Source organism: Patiria miniata, unplaced genomic scaffold (assembly GCF_015706575.1).
Source record: "Patiria miniata isolate m_02_andy unplaced genomic scaffold, ASM1570657v1 HiC_scaffold_7, whole genome shotgun sequence".
In the NCBI taxonomy this organism is placed as follows: domain Eukaryota; kingdom Metazoa; phylum Echinodermata; class Asteroidea; order Valvatida; family Asterinidae; genus Patiria; species Patiria miniata.
The window spans coordinates 34356714-34378488 of NW_024037074.1; the positions used below are offsets into that span (position 1 = coordinate 34356714).

At 38.8% G+C, this 21775-nt stretch overlaps 2 protein-coding genes across 2 annotated transcripts in view; both read left to right on the forward strand.

Annotated features, from left to right (window-relative positions):
• LOC119745291 (transient receptor potential cation channel subfamily M member 1-like) overlaps positions 1–14738 on the forward strand; it is a 37080-nt gene extending 22342 nt beyond the window's left edge. Inside the window, exons 18-23 of the mRNA XM_038221542.1 lie at positions 730–978; positions 3606–3780; positions 4983–5109; positions 5684–5877; positions 7194–7326; positions 7959–14738. Of these exons, the coding sequence (XP_038077470.1) occupies positions 730–978; positions 3606–3780; positions 4983–5109; positions 5684–5877; positions 7194–7326; positions 7959–9231 (2151 nt within the window). The 3' untranslated portion in view covers positions 9232–14738. The remainder of the gene's footprint in view (positions 1–729; positions 979–3605; positions 3781–4982; positions 5110–5683; positions 5878–7193; positions 7327–7958) is intronic.
• A 2324-nt stretch (positions 14739–17062) lies between these two features.
• LOC119718777 (fatty acid-binding protein, liver-like) lies at positions 17063–20283 on the forward strand. Its single transcript, XM_038188193.1, has 2 exons — positions 17063–17729; positions 19637–20283. The coding sequence occupies exons 1-2, from the start codon at positions 17472–17474 to the stop codon at positions 19850–19852; spliced, it is 474 nt and encodes a 157-aa protein (XP_038044121.1). The 5' UTR covers positions 17063–17471; the 3' UTR covers positions 19853–20283.
• The last annotated feature ends 1492 nt before the right edge of the window (positions 20284–21775 follow it).

Below are 21775 nucleotides of genomic sequence, written 5' to 3' on the forward strand. Positions count from 1 at the left end.
TCTTTGGCACATAGTTTGCTATTTAAAATTTCACATAGGAGTGTTTTTGTGACTCAGATAGGGATGTGTGTGAGTTGTTTTTGTTTTGATGAAAGAACACTTATCTTTTTTGTGATCTGTGGACAGAACTCTAAAATGATACTTGTGTTTAAAATTCCGTAACTTGAAAAGTACATGAGAGATTTGAATGATTCGTGTACTAAAAGAAAGCTTATGAATTGGGCTTTCATATCCTAGATTTTGAAAGTGCTACATGCAGAACTTCACTAAAACAATAGTCCCGACATTTGGGTTTCATTTTTTTTTTTTACTCGCCCTGTACAAAGTTTTAATACGTGTCAGGTAAATGCCCGTTGTCTGAATTCGGGCGATTCACAATGCAGTGCGCCACCAAGAGTTTGCCACGGAGAGTTAATTTTTCCCAGTGCTTATTGTGAGAGATGGTCGACAAATTCGCAGCGCGGGACATTTGAAATTGTTAGTTTTTCCGGTCAGTAGTTTTGTAGGTGAATGACCGTAAACTCGAAACTGGACTCTCCATGGTAAACTCTTGGTGGCGCACTGCATTGTGAATCGCCCGAATTGAGACAGCAATGTTCCCTGTGTAAAATCCCAAGCATAGGAACCTACCCACTTGTCTCTCCGAAGCGAAATGGTTGTAATATTTACTGAGAAGTCTTGACAACAACTGTTTTTTGTTTGGATTATTTTTTCTTTTTTTTCCTTCAGATTCTAGCCTCCGAACCAACCCGCCTGTCCCTCAAGCTGCGAGTCTTCTACTCCTCCTACTGGCACCTCCATGAGGCCCTGGCCATCACCTTCTTCCTGATTGGGATGGGCTTCAGGTTTGCTCCGGCCACTAAGTCCGCTGGACGGGTCATCTACTGTGTGGTCATCATCATGTGGTACCTCAAGGTGCTGGAGATACTCAGCGTCAACATCTACCTGGGACCCTTCGTCAACATGATTGGCAAAATGGTCAGTATAGTGCATGTATTATTGTTGTTCATTTTTTTTTTTTTCTGTAAATGAAACGGAGGATCCCTCAGAAGCACCCATGGCATTGTAGCCCACAAGCTAGAAGAAACCTATTGGAGAGAACACAATAAAGAAATGTTAGATTTAGATGTGGGGGTAAAAATCCTAGAAGAACATTCTGGAGAAAACCCACAGAATCAGGTTCGGACTGATTTAGACTGGACTACTTTTTGGAAACGGGGAAATAATAAGAACCTTGACCACGACGAAATGGACATCTGGTATAAAATTAAACATCGCATTATCCCAACGAAAACTTGGCTTAACAGAATAGGTATCACCGAAGACGACAACTGTGTTTTATGTAACTTTATTTGGCATTCGCGATGTGCCATTTTGATAAACTATAGTGACTCCCATGTTGATATGCTGCAAAGATTCAAAACTAAGCTGAAGCGTTTTGTTCACTTTGAAAAAAGCAGATTAGATGGCAAAGATTTTCAGAAACGGTATCTTAAGAATAACGCCATTGGTAAAATTGTTGACAAGCTCCTCTTTGCTTTTTGACTTGCTTTGTTTGTATTTTCCTGGCTGATTGATTTTTATTCTAAATTTCCTTTTTGAGATCCATGTGAATCTCAGTCAATTTTTTGTACCTACGTTGTAGATATTTTTACAGATATAGATTTTCATTTTTCTTTATTAATTTTTTTCAGTATGTGCTATGATCATATTATTTAGAAACTTTTAGGATACGTAAACGTACAATGTATATATATATTTAATTTTTTTCACATGATTTATTTTGTTAAATTTCCCTGTTCATCAATTACTCTGTTTACAGATTTATTATTATATGTTTTCGCTTTGGAACTGTTATTTGACGTTGGTTTTGGAATTGAATAAATGAGTTTTCCTAAACTCTACAGAGATACCAAAAAAAAAGGCTGGGCCTAAAAACCCAATCCACATGTTGATCTGGGCGGGAATCGAACCCGGGCCAGAGTGCTGGGAGGCGAGGAAGAACCACTGTACGAACCCCTCTCCTTGACCACTATTCTAAGTGACAGTTTTATTAATTTATTATGCTCAACTTAATCGGTCCATAAGTGTGCCGCTGTGGAGATGTGGAGGGATAACTTAGTTTGCAAAATTCATTGGTGTCATTTAAATGTTTTTTGATAGAAGGTTGTATTTTTCTATAATTGATGATCATTTTACATTTTAATGTTTTCAAGTACCGCTTTGGGAAAGAATGTTGCATTCTGACACCCCTTTTTTTCATCATATATTTTTTCAGTAAAGGTCAGTCATTGCAAAAATGTTGAAAAGACAGGAATCTGGGACTGACAAACATTTCTAATTTTGTTAGAAAATATTTTTTTTTTTTTTTTTAAATGCACTCGACTCACCATAGTCTTTGTACACAGCCAAAGAAGTGGTGTCTATATCTTTCTTGCTTTGTTTTATTGTTGTAAAATTAAGTAACTTTTGTTTAAATTAACTTGCATGCACCAGGCCTTGAATTTGGTAATTTGTAGTGCAATGCCACTTTGTCCTTGAATGAAGCAAAATTATAGAGGGCACCAAGGCCAGTAGGTGGGGCACTAAGGCCAAATAATATCTGCAGAAGGGGCACGGAGGCCGGCTAAAAAAATGTGAATATTATTTTGGCGATCTTGTAGTATAGGGCCCCTCTTTAGTTTCGATCAAATTAGAGTCAAGGTTGTTTTTTATCACTCAAAAATTATCTTTTCAACCTAAAGCAGATTTCTCTCAATTAAATGACACCTAGTTTTGTAATTTTGAACAGTTTCTTGGGTTAGAAATTACGTTTTTTGTACGCAGTTTTATGGTTGGTGCCGTGCGAATCGCCATCTTTATTTTTCGTGTTCCGTTTTGTCTTCATCATCATTTTACCCCCAAATTCCCCTCAAAAATTCAAAACCTTGCCCTCTATCTATGACCTACCTGCATGTTCAACATGTAAATGTTGCCAACTAGTTTGGTAAATATAAATTAGAAGTGAATTTTGTTCTCTTATTATAGGGAACAGGTCCTGTAACTGCACGATCGCCATTTATATCTTTTGACAATCAGAACACCACGTGCACGCTTGTTGTGACTATCCTCGTTGGCCTCATACACGAACATCAATGCATATTGTGTACCGCGCATGCAAGCACTGAGAAAAAGAAAGTCGGTTGTCTTTGCACGTAAGATCTGCCGTACGTACTCTTGCTGGTATGTGTGTGTGTACAAATACATACCATTTTTCTCGCAGCGGGGGTGTCGCTACTTGAAGTTTGGGCACACTCCAGAACTGGACTAGATTCAATTGTGGTACGAATGTGTATATGAACATATCGTACATATATGTACAGTGCATTGGAAATCACAATGGCCACGTGTGTGATTGATTCAGAATCATCAACTTACACCACAGTGAGAGAATGAATAGCTTAGTTGGTGAAGCCCCAGGACAGTGTCCATGAGGTTACAGGTTCAAAGCCTACCCAATTTAATTTTTTTGTTCGATCTCATTTTGATCAAAATTTTGAACAAATTTCACTGAGCCCTTGTTACATTTCACTCACATATTTTGTTTTCACTCTTGTCTTTCCTAGATGCGAGACATGTGTTACTTCATCATACTCCTGATCATTTTCCTGATGGGCTTTGGTGTGGTGCGGCAATCCGTCCTCCATCCTAACGAAGAGTTCTCGTGGGTCCTGTTGCGGGAAGTTTTTAAAGAACCCTACTTCATGATCTATGGAGAAGTTTATGCCGACAAAATCAATCGTAAGTTCACAAGATGTCCATTAGTGACCATAGTGACCAGATTCTGCAAAACTGAAATGCTTGTAGCAGCAACAGACAAACCAACATTTAAGTTATGGTTTTTTTTACATCCCACTGTCATTTCACAGTGAAAAGTTCCTAATTTTGTAAATTGTCAAATTAGGCACCAAAAAACAACAAATGCTCAGTAAATTTGCAAAGACAGAAATAATGTCAGAAATTGCAATTGTCTGAAAATTGTATTGACTGAAAGTAAACATTTTTAGTCTTAAAATTTGATCCAAGGGACATTTCCAGAAATTTGTTGCCATACATTTGAACAATTTAAGTGAACAGTTTAAAAAAAAAAACAATTAGTAGTATTTAATATGTTGTTTTGTGTGATATGAAACTAAAAAAAAAAAAAGTTATCAGATTTGCTTCAGTTAGAAAATATTTTTGACATCATCCGACTTTTGAAGAAGAGTGTGCACTAAAAGGTCTATGTGAATATTTAGACAGTTCAGGGAACATTCCAATGTGGTTATCTCTCACCATCAGTGCAGGATTCATCTTTCTGAACATACCAATTAGCTTTTAGATTTTAAAGTTATTCCGAAATGCAATTAACACAAATTACTAGTAAATTAAAAATATCACTTTTACCCCTCCAAAAAAATATATATCATTGCAAAATTCACTTCAAAATCTTGTCCATTAATCTTGTCCTAAAAGTCTTTTGCAAATACAGTGGAACGTCACTCCTTAACATTCCGAACATTCGGCTATACCGAACATCGTCCTTGGCTCCCACTTTTTTCGCACAAAACGTACCGAACGTTGTTGTTGAGAAATGTCAACAAAAGAGCGACAAGTGGCTTTTATTTCCCCAAGGAATAGAAGGGGAAAGCCACCCATTGCTGTAGGTAGTAAGCTCAAAAACTGTGTAATTACATGAGTCAAAAGTCGGCACATGTTCAAAGTCGTCTTTCAGTAACTACCAGGGCATGCAGGGTGAAGTTATGAAGGGCGCTGTTTATTGAAAAGTGAGTACCGGATCACCGGCAGCATACCGAAGGATCACTACTACAAACAATTTCTGTAGATCCCGTGGTGTTCGTTATAGTGACGTTCAACTGCACTCCCTTTCACCAGTTATACCGGTACTTGATATTCCGTAATCGGAAACAGATTCTCTACACTTGCTTTATTTTTGTCATCAGCTCCTTGTGGAGAGGGTACGAAGATGGGCCCCTGTCCTCCAGGCCATTGGACCGTCCCCGTTGCCATGGCAGTATATCTAGTAGTCAGCATCATTCTACTGGTCAGCCTCTTGATTGCGGTATTCAAGTAAGTCATTATTTGTCGGGTGATTCAACTTAATCAGTATTGGATTATTTGAATTTCCAAGTGATGGAAAATTCAGTTTTGCAATTTAAGAAGTATCTGAATACTGTAATATTTAGTTGATGTTCATTTATTTTTATACTTCTGAAAAGAGAATATTTAGTATGTTTCTATGTTGTGGAGATAAAGATGTACCTTTTTGGTAAAGGTCACTTTCAAAATGCCAAGATATGATCATTGAAGAAAACTTATGTTTGAAACTCAGTCCAAACTAAAAATGTGGCTTTTGACTTTTGGCTTGAAGGCTTTTGACTAACCCCCCTTCAACAAAGACATTGACAAAATGGGAAACTGTCGACAGAGGGCTGGATAGCTCAGTTGGTAGAGCACGGGAGCGGCAATCCGGAGTTCAAGGGTTCAAACCCCACAACTTCTCTGTTCAAAATTATGTTTGAAAAGAAAGTTTAAGTTGAGATGTTCCATTGGTTTCCAGTTTGATGTCAGAAGATTCAGGAAAGTTCCTAGTAAAATTCCTTAGGGAGTAAGGGTTAAGGCTTGCATTTCTTCCTTCCTTCAGCAATACGTTCAACGCTGTCAACTCCATCGCCCGCCAGCTCTGGCAGTTCCAGCGCTACCATCTGACCATGAACTATGAGCAGAAGCCGTTTCTTGCCCCGCCGTTTATCATCTTCAATCACCTCTACCAGCTGATCAAGTTGGCCGTCTGTCGCTGCAAGCGGTCCCGGCCCAGCAACATTGACCAGGGGCTGAGTAAGTCCATCCTGGGGAGGGAAGTGGAGGGGGAGAGTTGTTGGTTGAAGAGGTCAGAGGAAAAAAAAAGAGACACAAAAACAGACATAAGATGTTTTGGTTGAAGCAGCGGTTTTGAATGACCACAAAATGGCAATATGCATGAGCACATTTATTTGGAAATCAACATTCAGTGCAGTATCTAAAAACACGTCAAAACCCCTTAAGGTGAAGGGTTTTGAAGTGTTAAAGTAGCTGTGTCATACAGAGAGTCACTTCACAAAAAGCACTGTGGAGAGCAGTGAAGCACGACAGAATCCTGATTGCCCTGAGCTTAACAGCACACAAATAAATCGTGCAGGAATTTTGAAGTGTCATCCGTACTCCACGGGAGATTACCTCAAAGGATTTTGGAGTGTGGGTGCTAACTCTATGAGCAAAAGTGTGGAGGCAAAACATAGAAGATATGTGAAATGAAAAGACTAGGAGGGTCAATTTCATCCCCCAGCAGGCCCTCCGCTGATTACATTTGCTGAAATATTGTTCTATTAAGTCTGAAGCTATACTAACCGTATTGGTCTAAATCTCTCTCACAAAATCTATCCAAAACGAGCACAAAGAACTAATAGGGCACTGGCACCCTTGGATAGAGTGTTGGGTACAATTTAAGGTCACATGACCTTTTACAAATGACCTTGAATACTGTATGGAATTGTACCAAAAGTAAAAACTGTGGCTGTTTTTCAACTTTACTTACTATATCTCGAACACCTTTATGAAGATGTAAAAAAAAAAGCAATGATAATTTAGGGTACCAAGTTCACAAACTACCTGTTAATCTATTCTACATTGTGGGGAGTGTGGCCTAGTGGTTAGGGCTCGTGACTCATGATCAGAGGGTCAGGGGTTCGAATCCAGCTGCTGGCCATATGTTGTGTCCTTGGGCAAGCCACTTGACCCCCACTTGCCTCTCTCCACCCAGGAGTATATAAATGGGTACCGGCATTAGCTGGGGAGTAACCTGCGTGGACTAGCATCCCATCCAGGGGGAGTAGAAAGACTCTTTAATGAAACCGGAGATAAACGCCGGCCTGATGGGCCACATTGGCTCGTGACAGAATGTACTTTACTTTTACATTGTGTGACATTGTATTTATTCCATGATAATTCCACAAAACCACAGATTGCTTGGGTGGTTTGGGGCAGCACTGAGACTCATGGATTAACGCGCAACCGTATTCCCAATCCTCCGCATCTTTTTCCTTTGAGGACGCACCAATCAGACAACCAAGACACTTGGGCTCACATGTCTTTTTCTTTTTATTTTCTTCTCTCAGAGCTTTTCCTGCCTCCAGAGGAGGTAGAGAAATTGAGAGATTTTGAGGAGGCATGTCTGGAGTTGTACTTTCGAGAGAAGAAGGACAAGAAACAGTCCTCCAACGACGAGAGACTTAAGATAGTCTCCCAACGGTAACATTAACTGTTTGTTTGTTTTTTCCTCCATCAAAATGGATGGAACTTGAGAGCAAAGAAATCATGCTTACTTTCTGTCTAGAGAGACTGATATTTTGAGATGCAGAGATGCAGTGTATGGGCTTATCAAATGCAAAGAGCTAATTACAACTACCCAACTGCAAGGAAAAATACTTCTGACTCTTTTCTACAAAGCTAGCTTGATATACAAACGAATGCAGTTTTGAACTTTTTTTTTGCCCTTTTGAAAAGGAACTTTTTCTTGCATTGATGTCTAAGGTGCAATGTGGAGTTGTAATTTAGACAATCGCAAATCAAGTCACAAGTCACAAGTTAAGTAACAGGGCTTTAACTAAAAATTAAGCCGTCTCTCGCATCACACCCCACCAAAAGTGCTGTAGTCTTCAATTGTGAAGTTAGCACTCAATTGGAAGAAGAAGAGGGAAGCTACAGTGTCAAAGAATGCCTTTGTCAGTTCATTTGATTAGCTTGACTTGAGACTGGATGACTTGTTATTGAATGGTGCACTCACTGTTTTTTTTTGCCCCATGTCAGATTTCAGGGTGGTACGGGTTACTTTTTAAAATATCCTGTTGAATTGACCATTCCCACCTTGCTGTTCACTGCAGAATCGAGGGCAACTCACTTCGCTTAGAAGAGATTGTGGAGAAGGAGAACCACACTAAGTTGAACCTGAGGGCCTTCGACAGGCGCCTGCTTCACTTAGAGGAGCTGGCCTTCCAGACGACATGCTCGATCTTCAACATCCAACACATGCTGAGTGTGGCCCTGACTCAGATGGCAGGAAGCAGCGACATGGAGAGCAGCCCTGAGGATCCTGCACCAAGCAAGGAGCCCAGCCAGAGACTCCGTCACCTGGCTTTCGTCCAGGACAGGGAGGAGACCGCGAAGGTGCCGCTGGAGGAAGGTCTGACGCCGGACGAACAAGTCAGATCAAAGGCAACCTTCCACCTGAGTCTCAAACGGGACCATTTCAGGTCCTTCTCCATGGACAGGACAAGCATCCCTGAAGAGGACATGTCAAGTGCAATAGCCAAGCCTCGCAGAGTCGTCACAGACAAGACTGCCAACAGGTCTGAAACGGTAAAGCTGAAAAGGCCAGAATTCCTGGATCAGCTGCAGAGTACCTCAGGGAAAGAGCAGCTGCAACTTGGCACCAAACCAAAGAAAATGTCAGACTCCAAGTCGGACAACTTGTCCAAGACAAAAAGCCCTAAGCAATCCAGGCTAAGCACATTTGAGCGGTACGCCTCGATGATTGAGCAGCAGTCCCCTGTCAAGCCAGTTGCAGCACCGATGCCAATCAAGAGACAAGTCGGATACAACACGTCCACACCGGCTTCAAGGAGCACCAATCACTTGGAGCCCAAGCTGCCGTCGCGGGACTCGGACAGCAACCTCTCCACTTACAGTTCCTCCAGCATGAAGAATGCACCGCACATGAGCTCCATGCCCAGGTCCACGCCTTACATGAGCGCGCCGGTCTACTCCACCATCACAGACCACATTGACTTGACCGCATTGCAGATGAGTTACCGTGGGCTCCCTTCGGCAAGCGCCAACACCAGTGCGGGTTACTTAAACCTGGATGATAACCTGACCAGCTTTGATGGGGAGGTGCCCGTGTCTCCCTTGCCTCCGTCAGTGCACCGGGAATCCCCACTCTCGGAAGCCTCCAGTGGGGGTCTTCAGCAAGCTGAGCGTCGATGCTTTGAGATGATGGAGGATGCGACAGGAGACGAGACAGAGACTGTGGATGCGACGGATGATGAGCTAGAAGATAATGAAGATGACCAAGGAGGAATCCAGTTCTCCGTCAAAAACGAGGTAGAAATACACACAAACAGTATTGGGAATTCCAAAGCAGAGACAACATTTTAGTTGAAAAACACAACCATCTAAATTGCTGTCCATGTTTACACATGAGCCGGGATTTAAATACCAAATAAATCTTCATTCCAGGGTAGAACTAACAAGTTCATTTCTGCATTTTTTCTGTGTACAATAATTACAAAATATAGAAACAACTTTGGATATGTGGTGTTAGAATTGTGTAGTGTACTTCAGACGCACAAAGCAACTTTGAAATGAGCAGCTCAGGATTTTACATTGATTTTTTTTAAAATTGTTTTTGTGTTAAATTCACGAGGCACTATGCTGCTATGCTGTCACGCTTGAGAAGCAATACCCAATCACTGGCTGATTATATAGAGATATATTTTAGACTTTTTGTAGATTTTTCTAGAATGTAAGTAGACATTAATGCATATGATGAGCACATGTGATTTGTGAATTGTAATCGAGTCAATCACATGTCAGTGTCGAGACAGTAACAAAAATCATATTATTAAAAGTCGAAGTTACAAGTGTGGTAACTAATTACAGGCCATTAGATAAACATTGACAAAGGAATGCCTTTGTCTAAATTCATGTGAATATCTTGTAACTTGACACAGAAAAAAATTGTGATAGACTTGATTACAGAGATTCCATGGCAGTGTTGCAGGTCAATCACAAGTCCATCACAAGTCCTTTCACAAGTGAATCGCAAGTCCAGTCACAAGTCCTGTCGCAAACAACTGGAGATTGCCACAGTTCATTTGAATAGCTTGTAACTTGGCTTAGGACTGAATGACTCTGGATTGACTTGTGATTGACTTTGTGATGAACTCGGCCATAACACTGCTGCATTGGGCATTCAAATTACATTAATTTGAATGAAACAATAAAGTAATTTTATTCAGGGTTATGTGGAGTTGTGTACCATGTAGTCTTCCAGAAGGCAAGCTTATCCTAGTGTGTGCAGATATCGTATTATCCAAAATAAATTGAATAAGAAAAAGTCAAGTTAATTAGTACTCAAAAATTTTAACAGAAATTTGATTGTTTTGTTTTAAATGGTATACTGCACTGATATAGATAAATAGCAATTCAGTACGCTTCAGTTATTTGTTGTCTGTGAAACATTCTGGAAAAGAGGCCACATTTCAGAGTGATCGGGATGCTCTAATAATGCATTTATCCTATTTTCTCACTGTACATGCTGTGTAGAAAATTAGCATGAATATTGAGAAAGAAGCATTTGAATCTTTGGCAACACTTTATGAAATATCTTTATTACTTCGCCAAGGAGGGGGTTATGTTTTCACTGGAATTAGTTGGTTTGTCTGTTAACAAGATAACTCGAAAAGTTATGGACGGATAATAATCAGCATTTTTAAGAACGCTCCTATTAGTAAACTAAATCACAGCGCTGACAGTATTATTATTACCCCGATCATTGGGCCAATTAAACATTCCAAATACCATCTCAGCTCCCTGGGGAGTATACAGCTCAATGCTGCCTGTATTATTAGGCACAAGCAAGCTTACTCAATCACAATAACCATCTCTGCCCTCACAGGTACCCATTTACTCCTGGGTGGAGAGAAGCAATGAGTGACAAAGTGCCTTGCTCAAGGGCACACGAGATTTAAGGATTTTTTTTAGAAACCACATTTGTGCATTGGTGCTGTGTGTAATGGCGGGAAATAGTTTAGCCTTGTGAAGGTGTACGCTGTCTGAGTGCTTTCTAGTTATCTGCTTAAATCCCTTATTCAGGCAGCCCAGATGATCAATTTGTAATATAATAAATCATAAATTTTCGCGAAAGAATGTATTTGACTAATCAGCACAAGTGTAATTTTGCGTGTTTGTGATGCAACATTTTGTGCCAAATTTTGAACATTTTGATAAGATTACACAGTGCTTGGTTGTATTCTCGTTGAATAAGGGGGACGATTTTTTGAAATAGTGTAAAAACGCTGCTCATCCACAAGCTTGTGTGTGATAAAATAGAGATGTATTGGAACAAACGGGTAAATATTTGGCACACTCTGCAAAAAGTCACCATTTTTTTTCTCTCTTTGTCTCTTTGAGGATTTTCATGATCAGTTCTACATTTTGCGCTCTGAAGCAGCCTGCGTTGACAACAGACAGAGATGTGTTGCTACGGCTGATTTCTCGCAGTGCATAACGCGGCATATGCAATATGTTGTTGACACGCAACATTTCGTGCTGGGCAACATCTTAATTATGATAAGTCATATTTCACAAAATGTCTCAATGGGTAAGTCCCCAACTGATCTGGATTGTTGTGGAGCATGTCACTGCCCAACTTATCAAGGTCGATGCAAGAACTTTACGGCTTTGCTTTTGAGGTAAACAAATTGTTATTTTACCTGTAACAGAAATATATTTTTAACTTCATCGTAGATGTGTAAATCAACTAAAGCATTGTGCATTTACACCAAGTTTAGTGTAATCAATCGTAAGTTTATTGCACAGCTTTGCAACAAATGTTTTGAGTAGGTTCATGGCATAAGATATACAGGGTGATTCTGTGGACAGAACTTTAAAACGGTGGTTGTGTTTAAAATTCTGTAACTTGAAACATAAGTGATTTGAATGATTTTTGTACTAAAAGAAAGCTTATTGATTAGGCTTTCATATCCTAGATTGTGAAAGTGCTACATGCAGAACTTCACTATAAAAACAATGGTCCCGACATTTGGGTTTCGTTTGTTTTAACTCACCCTGTACACATTGTGCAATCGGCTGCAGTGAACAGCAGTGAACAGTGAAAAACGTAGAAGTTTCTTTCTTGGCACACTCTTGCTTTTCTACCACTGCAGAAAGAGATTTGTGATAACAAAGGTAACAAACTCTAGTGAATTGTGATAAAGAAAAATGTGGTCAACAGTGCCAAAGTTCCAAGTATTAAGAGGGTATAGCCAAACCCATGATAATATCTTTGCAGAGTGTGAGATGTGTATTTATAGATAAATTACAGTACCTAATTCTATACACAGATGTATACTGAAATGCTGGCATAAATAAACATTCCGTTTATTGTGTTCAGTTTTCAATATTTTTTGCTGGTTTTTTTTTTTAAGAATTAAGATATAAAAGTGTATCTATTTTTCTTTCTAATTATCTAGGGTAAGTTGAATATAACATTTTGTTGGACGTATTTTTAGAATTATTGGAAACAAGGGTAGAGTCTTTAGTTTCTGTTTGGAATTGAAGTCTGATTTTCAATTGTAATTAAGTCATCGCAAGTCAATCACAAGTCGAGCACAAGTCATCACAAGTCATCACAAGTCAATAAAAAGTCATAAGTCAAACACAATTTATCACAATTCATCAGATGTCATCACAAGTCAATCACAAGTCATCACAAGTCAAACACAAGTCAAACACAAGTCATCACAAGTCAAACACAAGTCATCACAATTCATCAGATGTCATCACAAGTCAATCACAAGTCATCACAAATCAAACACAAGTCATCACAAGTCATCACAAGAGAACATCCATTTATCATTCAGTCCCGCTTACTTGTGACAAGGCTTATAAAATTGATTCACACTTTTCTTCCAATTCCAGAAACTCAAGACTTTTCTTCAGAGAGGTAAATAGTTGGCACAAACAAGATTGGACCAGTATAATTAACTTTCAAAAAGACTATAATTTTATATTTTATTTATATCATGCGTACCTCCATGTTTCGATCTAAACATACTGCTCTCAGTACTGCTGTATGCATTGTACAATAGTCTCTATTAGTTCTGTATTTGATAGTATTTGATAGCATAATTGAAAAAAAAGAGTGCTTTTTGAAAAGTGTCTGACATTTTAAGCCGCCTTGATTTGAATGATAAATTATTTTGTAAATGAAAAATGTAGATAAAATACTTAAATGTGGTCAGTGTACTATATTTATATCATCTAGGGTGCTAAGCGTTTTGGGAATAATGTTTGCATACTTTTTTTCTTACTACTATGCTGCCATTCGAAAAGGCTAGATCTGGTTAGGGATGTTTGTTTGGCTTTGCGTTATATCTTTTCCTCATCAGCACATCTGCCATTTACCTTGAACAAAATCAAGTATCATTGTACAGATGCCAAGAAAGTAAATGAGATAAAGATAAATGGGTCGAGTTGGAATGCTTACTAGGGAATGTGCCAAACTTAAGTAATTTTTCATTTCAGATTGTCGCATACCAGCTAACCAATGGTGAGGGGTTGTTGTAAGTTCAACTGTTTAGTAACTCCTTGTATTTTCTCTTCTGTGTCATTTAAAGAACCTGCTTCCCACCAAAACCAATTAACATTGGTCTTTTTTTTTCTTCAAATTTGATCAACGATCACATTTATGTTTTGACAATTTTTCATAGGTTTGGTATTTGTATATTTTGGGGTTTTTTCTCTTTATTGATGAACCGAGTTGGACTTAAGTACTGTGTATTGGAAAGGGTGCGAATTTGGTAGATGTACTTTTTATGAGATATTATACAACTGGTGATGGGCAGACAACAGCATTTTATTTTTAAAAAGAGGCATGATTCTTGAGCAACATCTGTCAACGCATGTGCCCCATTTCTGTGCTATTTGTAAATACATAAATTAAATATTTATTATTAAATACATGTTCACAAATTGAATAATTACTTTAATGCCCAAAGCCAGTATTAACCGGTCATTGAAGTACATTACACATTTTTGTTGTCAAATTGTCCTCCAAGAGTACTTGAAATTTCTTGTTTGTAGGTAAATCTTCCATTGTTTAAAGAGTATGCACAATTTGCACATAGACCGTTTTCAAGGATACTGAGTAAGACTAGTGGTTCCATTTTCAGGCTTGCCAAAGAAACCAAGGCTGTGTCCAGATCTCTTCAGTCTAAGGCTATTGTAGAATTCATCACCTATTATGTCAATGTGGGAATACGCTGAAATAGGCATAGCCTTAGCTCTAAAAGCAATTGTAGAAACGGCTAATCTACAAATGTAATGCCTTTTGTAACATGTGTGAAATAGAATTTAATAGGCTGCCTTGTAAATTGTTAAGTCTCAATACATTCGATGTTGGTTTTTTTATAAACACTGTATACTCAGTGTAATATGTCCCGAGTGATTTGTGGGAAAAAAATCACTTGGGTGGGACTCGAACCCATGACCTCCTGTGTACTGGTGCAGACGTATTACCACGTGGCCACCGAGCTTTGCCGGGGTAGGCTTACCATGTCTGGTTAAATGAGATGAAATTTTTTTTAAGGTTCAATGTACAATTTTATGACAAATTACAAGAAAGAGAGTCCAGTTGTTACCATCTACAGTACTCCAATTATTTTGTGTGTGATGATGCCATTGTCTGGACAGCTCACAGCAAACAAATATGATACAAAGTAAAACTTGATTTCCACATTTTTATTCAGCAGTCTTTCTGTTTTTCCTTCGAGAAATATCCTACTGCTATATTCTTAGTGATGGAGTAGAATTGGCTAGATAAAAGGTGAAATGTGTGCTACTGGATGAAATTTTAATAAAGAAATATTAACTTACAATAATATGGTTCAAGCATTCTTTTTTCTTGAAATTGCTGAGGTATTCTGTAGTCCTAGACAATGATGCATGTAATTACGTAAAAGATGATTTCAGTGCAGCACTGAAATATTTATGTTTTCTTTTTATTCGTTCTCCTTATCCAGAACCTCTTCAGGTTTATGAAGACTATTTGTAACAAATAATTATACCTACAAGTACAGTTTTCATGTAATTATTACTCTACAAAAAAAAACCAATATTTTTGATACCAAGATTGGTTTATGAAGACTATTTGTAACAAATAATTGCACATGAATTAGTAAAAGATCGATAATGTTTGGCCAATCCATTAGTGTACATTTACACACTGTGGATGTTCTAGTATTACTGTTCAACTAAATTCTATAACCTGCAGTGTTGTAAGTTCAGTCAATTACAATAAGCCTTTTCGGAGTTCCAACTGTGCATTCGTAACATGTGGCAACGCACATTGTTTGTCTCAAATGCCCTTTGACAGTACCCACAATGCACAAGCAGCCTTTTTGTAAAGTCAGTGGCGCGATGATGTCAAAGGCCATTTGAGACAAATAATGCGCGTTGCCACAGGTTATGAATGCGCAGTTGGAACTCCGAAAAGGCTTGTTCCTGTCACAAATAAATCACAAGTCTGCACCACCAATAGCATAGGATGAACAATGAGGGTGACATGGGTGGCTAGTGTGTAAAGTGCTTGCCCCTCACCACTGTGGCCCGGGTTCGATACCCGGCTTGGAGTAGAGTTGTTTGGATTCTCTCCTGTGCAGTGAGGGTTCTTCTCTGGGCCCTCCGGTTTTCCTCCCTCTGCAAAAGTCAACACTCAATCTGGCTGTGCTCCGTGACCAGACAGGGGTCGTATGGTAGCTGCCTGAGGCGACGTTGGCTCGACCATGCTGTAGCCGCATCCTTCGCAATTCAGCTTCTCAGCTACGAGTAAGGATGATTAGCCTCCCAAATATTATAAATTATTGTAACAGTAACGAAGGAATGCCTTTGTCACAGTCACTTGAATAGCTTGTCACTTGGCTTGGGACCGAATAACTGTGCAAATGGTCCGTGTTGTGACTGACTTGTAATGGACTTGTGTGGACTTGTAAGACTTGTGCATGTCATGAACTTGACTACAACATTGCTAGCCTCTCCATCAAAATTGAGTGTTGCTCCAGTCAGGAACAGATGGACTATTGCATCTGGATCATGATCTCTAGATCAAGAGCTAGTTCCGGTATCGGCCACTCTCATTCAAGCTTAGGTTCAGCAGCCACCCGACCATAGAAGCACCTAGTCTCCAGTCCCCCAGCTGTGACGTACTGGATGACAAGTCGGTTGTCGCTACCCACCACCTCGGATATCGTCGTCCATCGTCCCCCATCCCCGGGGCTCCCCACCACCAGTCTCCGCCCCTCCCACCTGGCCACTCTGGTCTCCTGGGCCCAGTGGTTGCGGTCCACCTTGGGGACCCCCACGGTCATCGTGTGGCTGGTGGTCTCACCCCGGATGGTCAACTCGTCCCCCTTCACACTGATGTCCAGGGTTTTGGACGGGGTGGTGAGGCGTCTGGGCTCATCCGGTGGGCTGTCCCGGTACATCTCTTCGATGAAGGACTTGTAGTTCTCGCTGTTGATGAAGCGCCAGGAGCCGTGGAAGTTGGACCTGTCCTTGGCGGCGGCCATCTTGGATTGCCTCTGAAGTAACAACACTCTTAATCAAGTCTACTACTGCCTTCCAAGGAACAACTGATGCTTTGATCAGGCAAGTGATAACCAATCTTTGCAGAAACACAAGATTAAAAATCTGCATGCAGAGAACAACTGGCAAGTTTGCAGACTGTATTCAGAAGTTGCAAGCGACCAAATCTAAACCAGCCCTTTAGGCCTATTTTTAGGCCCCTAATTGATAAGTGTATATTGCTACACTTCCACTCTTCGCTTTAAAATTACATTTAGTACATAATGCAAATGTGCAATTGATACTCCTTTATCTTAACTTTATCTCAAAAATTGTACCATTTTTGCTGGCAGTGGCACAGTATTTCATTATCTCAACAGAATGAGCCGTGTTTACATGTGATTAATATCTTCATATTTATTTTTGATATGATTTACCCTACTTTTATTACCACAGATGTTAAAAAATGACTTGAATGCACTCCATTCACAAAGAGATAAATGGATAAGTAATCTCTTTTTATTACCCAAATATATGCAACTATCTTGGAGGAAGTGTACTATGTTGGTTGATATTATCTCTTCAGATAAACAATTACTTCCTGAAGTTTCAATTTGCTGGTACCCATATGAGAGGATAAAACCTCACGATAGTGTTTAAGAGGGTTGCCTTTAAAAAGATGTGGTTAACTTTAAAAAAAAAAATTGAGACCTGAGTTACTGCATTGTTTTTATATCATTTGGATCAAAGATTGATTTCCCTGCACACATGAAATAAAATTTTCCTTTTACATTTGGTTCACTAACCATCAACAGTTGTTGGATATTTGCTGGTTTGCTCTTTCAAATGGTGAATGTGTTTCTATACCAAAATAAGATTTGAAGATTTGCATCCAATAAGAGTAAGTTGGTGGCTTCGACCCATGACGTGTGAATTGATAATGGTGTAGACCAGAAACTTCCTCTTATTGTATACCAAAATCCTTGACAGCTATCCGAAGTGCTCGTTGTATCTCAACTTTCTTGGGCCATTTCAGCTCCTTGATCATCATCATGTCTGGCAAAGGCGGCTTCAACGTCAGTGGCAAGTGGGAGCTCGAGTCGACCAAAAACTACCCGGAGTGGCTTGAGGACATGGGAATACCGGAGGCTGAACGCCAGAAGAGCCTGGCCAATACACCGAGCCTGGAGATTGTTCACGAGGGGGACACCTTCGACTACGTGTCTCGGAAGGGTGAGGTGATGAAGAAAGTCACCAAGAAGATCGGGGAGGAGTACTTGGATACTGCGCATGGCTTGAGTGAAACCAGGGTAAGTCTCGATAATAATTTGCAACAGAATAAGGAGTCTGCAATCTGTTGTGGCTTCCAATGAAAGCTTTGGACGAACTTCATTGTTTACTTTGAAAGATGGACTCCCGAGTCTATGGTGACCAGTGTTGTAGTCGAGTCCATCACAAGTTCTTACACATTCTGACAAGTCCATCACATGTCCATCACAAATAGTCCAGTCTACAGTCAAGTCACACTCAATTGCCATAAAGGCATTCCGTTGTCATTGTTTCACCGATTATTTGTGATGAACTTGTGGTGGACTTGACTAAAACACTGATTGTACGTGTACATTGAAAACACTCGAAAGCACACATTCATTGTTTATGCTAATTGACAATGCCAAATCATGCACAGTTCTCAAAAAAACAACAACAACCAGTAACAAATAGCAACCCAGTCCAAGATATATGTACAGAGCAAGTCCAAGAAAAGGTCCCATACGTAACGCACTGTGCCAGTGTTTTTTAATCATCGAAAAGACTAATAACACATAAAATGTTGTGGGTATTCTCCGTGCAGATGCCAAACAGTTGAATAAAAAAAATCACTGAAATCAATGTTCATCTTAATTGCTTTTTAGAGGGTTAAACTTTTGTTACGTATGAGACGTAACGTGCCCAAATTCTAAGACTTCCCCTACAACTAGCTGACAAGAATTTAAGGTGGACTTCTGCATCAGGGCAGACAAGTACGTAGTTGTCAGACACATTCTATGCCTGTTTCTTAATTACATATGGCATGCTTTATATCACCATTAGTTTTCACATATCCAATCCCAACTGCTGGTCTGAAAAACAAAGCAGTTATTTCATGGCTTACAATTTTTTTTTCCCCCACAACCATGACTACCTCCAGTCAAATATTTCCACACTAAGTAGTAGGACCAAATAAGTATCGTTGCTCAACAGAAAATGTTGATGATTGTGTTTAGCTCTCATTGTGGGTTTTAAATGTTGTTGGTCACACTTTGCATCAAAGATATCCCAACTTTGATCACAAGTACATCACAATTAATGCTGGTCACAAGTAAATTGCAAGTCAAGTCACAAGAAACAGAATGAATACGGTAACAAAGAAATTCATTTGTCACGGTTGTTATGAATAGCTTGTACATGGGTTGAGTTTGAACTGGATGACTTAAATTGTGATTGACTTAAAGCTACTGTCCATCATTTGCAGCCATCCAAAAAGTAACTGACGTAATTATTCCACTCCTCTTAAATGTATGGAATCTATTTGACATCCCTTTTTTGTTAATTTCATTGAAAAGTGCACTTCTTTAAACATTGAAAAAAATGTCTGTGCTTTCCTCTGGACAACTGAGGGTGATGTTGCTGTGATGTCATTTCAGGAAGACACTGTTTAGTTTAGGGGGTTTCTGCTCAAATTGTTAACCCAAAATTTGCTCATTGACAACAATAATGAGAAAAGTTTGCTCATTGGCTTACTGCCATGTGAACATTTATGACGCAAAATATCTAAAATGCGAGCAACTTTTTGTGCAGAAATAACTGTAACATTGAGGTTTCTGCCCGGCATCATGACATTATGATTTTGCTCATGAATATGTCAAAAAGGCACAAAAATACCCTTCAAAATGGCAAAACAAAAATTGAAAATAAGGTTAAAATGGGACATAGAGGTTGTATTTTCGACAATATTGCATTCAACTATAAACCTTATGTGTATGATGTCATCAGTCCATAGAGAGATGCACAACATGACCTCACTGAGGTCAAATCTTGCATTTAAGTTTACTGTGGGAAAACAGCTGTGCATACCCTCTATTACATTGCATGGTCCTTTAGACGGGCTTGTGATGGCTTGTGATTATGGCTTGTGAACCATCACAAGGAACTCAACTACAACACTTTTTTTGGACAGGTTCCACGTTGGGAGGGAGACAAATTGGTCATATCAGCTGCCAACAACCCACCGGGCCGATGGACCACAACATGTGAGCTGGACTGCAACAGACTACTCCTGACCTACACCAGTCATCATGACGGAAAAGATGGCGTCACTGCTAAGAGATGGTTTGCTAGAGTCGGGGAACCAGACTCTGATTTTGTGCTACAGCAGAAAACAGAGCAGAATTAACAAAATTCATTTCTGAAACAGATTTCAGCCTTTTGGAGGAAAAAGACCTGTTCTGTACACAAAAAGAGAAATAAATATTGGTATATTATACAAGACGAGAAAGAAATTGTAGGTATATTGTGTGAAGAGTTTATTTCCAAAACGCGACATATCCATTTGAAAAAAGTGAAAAACTTTGACGGTTATGAAACTTTAAAGAATAAAAACAAAATAACAGCCGTTTTTAAAATTCATTTTTTGCTTTATTGTATTCTTACAACCATTAAAATGGATTATGGGCAGCCAGGAGAGATTTGGCAGTGAAAGCTAACAAAATGGTGTATATTGCGTTTTGGAAATACCTTCATGTGTATAAAGTACACATTTCCAATTCAACACATAATGTACAACTTTTGGTTATTCAACTTCTTCACCAAAATGATTGATTGAAAACTTTGAAGTAGGAATCTTTTTTTTATTCACAGAGTTTACAACTGAAACGGAATTAACGATTTTCCCATAGTGGAAAATATTCGTCGTTAAAAATAGAAAAGTCAGTTGTCCCACTAAAACCATGTAGTAATGCTTCACCTAAAGTTTTGGAAAACCAGCTATTTGACGGTTGATGGTAACTTTTCAATCAGTGTCTAATTGAGTATTTTAAACAAAAATATTTCTTTCTTACATTTTCCGAACTTAAGACATTTGGAAAACAAGCTTTGATTCATGTTTTTATGTTTTCCAAACTTTAATGCACAATTGGAGTTTTGACTTAGCAAGTAAAAGCCACTACATGCTTGACACCATAGACCAAAAAGAAGGAATTATTCAGAGTGCAATACATTTTATTTATATCTATAAATCACACTTATATAGCACACAAAATATAGCTAGTATATCTTTCTAGACATCTCATGAATCATAAAAATGGTATCAGAATCCTTTTACATAACTTTATACATCTCAGAATTGTACAATTTTCTTTAGAATACTTTTAACTTACAAGTACTTTACAGCACAAAGGACTAGCACACAAGTTTACTTCTGGCAAAAATAAACATCAATTTAAGGCAAATATAAATATGTAAGGCTTACTTACTGTGCATTTTACTATGAATACAATGTTTTTATAGGCACATTCTATGATAATCTCATAACTGGTTAGTAAACTTATTCAATTCAACAACAGAAAAGTAATTAAAACCATGAATTGCAAGTCATTTATTCATCCCTTCCCCATGGAATAGAAACTCACAAACCTTTCTCCAAATATTTGTTTTGTTCTTTTAACCGTTTTTAAAATGCGTAATGAGTTTGTATTCAAACTGCATTAAAACTCCAAGAAAATGACCTTTATTTATTACATCTAACCTCAATTATTTCTCAATTATTTTAAAAGTGCAAATTTGCTCTTATCTTGATTTAAAGTTTAACACAAAGAATAGACAGTTGTGTACAAATGCATGAATCTTGCCTACTATACACCATTTTAAAAGGTTTGTCAAATAGTCAAACATTTGATCAAATACTGCATCACTATTTTCCCCAATTATTCAGAAACGACATGAGTTGAAAGTCAGTTGTTCATCAAAATATGAGAAGTTGTTCACTATTTCTGCATTGATATAACTGAAGTTGTTACTGTACTACTGACCCAATATTGTCCTGCCAGTGTTAAAGTCAGTTTAATATTAGCAGTGCTGTCTAATACCCTGCAACAATACACAAGCCTGGCCATGCGGGACTCGAACCCACAACCTCCAAACCACTAGTGCAGACGTCTGGGGACAGTTGGCCTAATAAAATACCCAAAAGATTCAATCTTACGAGACACAGTGCTGGTTTATCTGAACATTTTTGGTGGCATAAGGCAGCTTCATTGTAAAGGTCAAAAATGCTTGATGTAAAGATTCACAATACATTTACATTCTTGATTTTTCAGAA

Excerpts from the sequence above, each read along its gene's own strand:
- LOC119718777 (XM_038188193.1), top strand. The coding sequence starts at position 17,472 with ATGTCTGGCAAAGGCGGCTTCAACGTCAGTGGCAAGTGGGAGCTCGAG. Across the intron at positions 17,730-19,636 it reads ATGGCTTGAGTGAAACCAGG|GTTCCACGTTGGGAGGGAGA; the intron begins GTAAGTCTCGAT and ends TTTTTTGGACAG.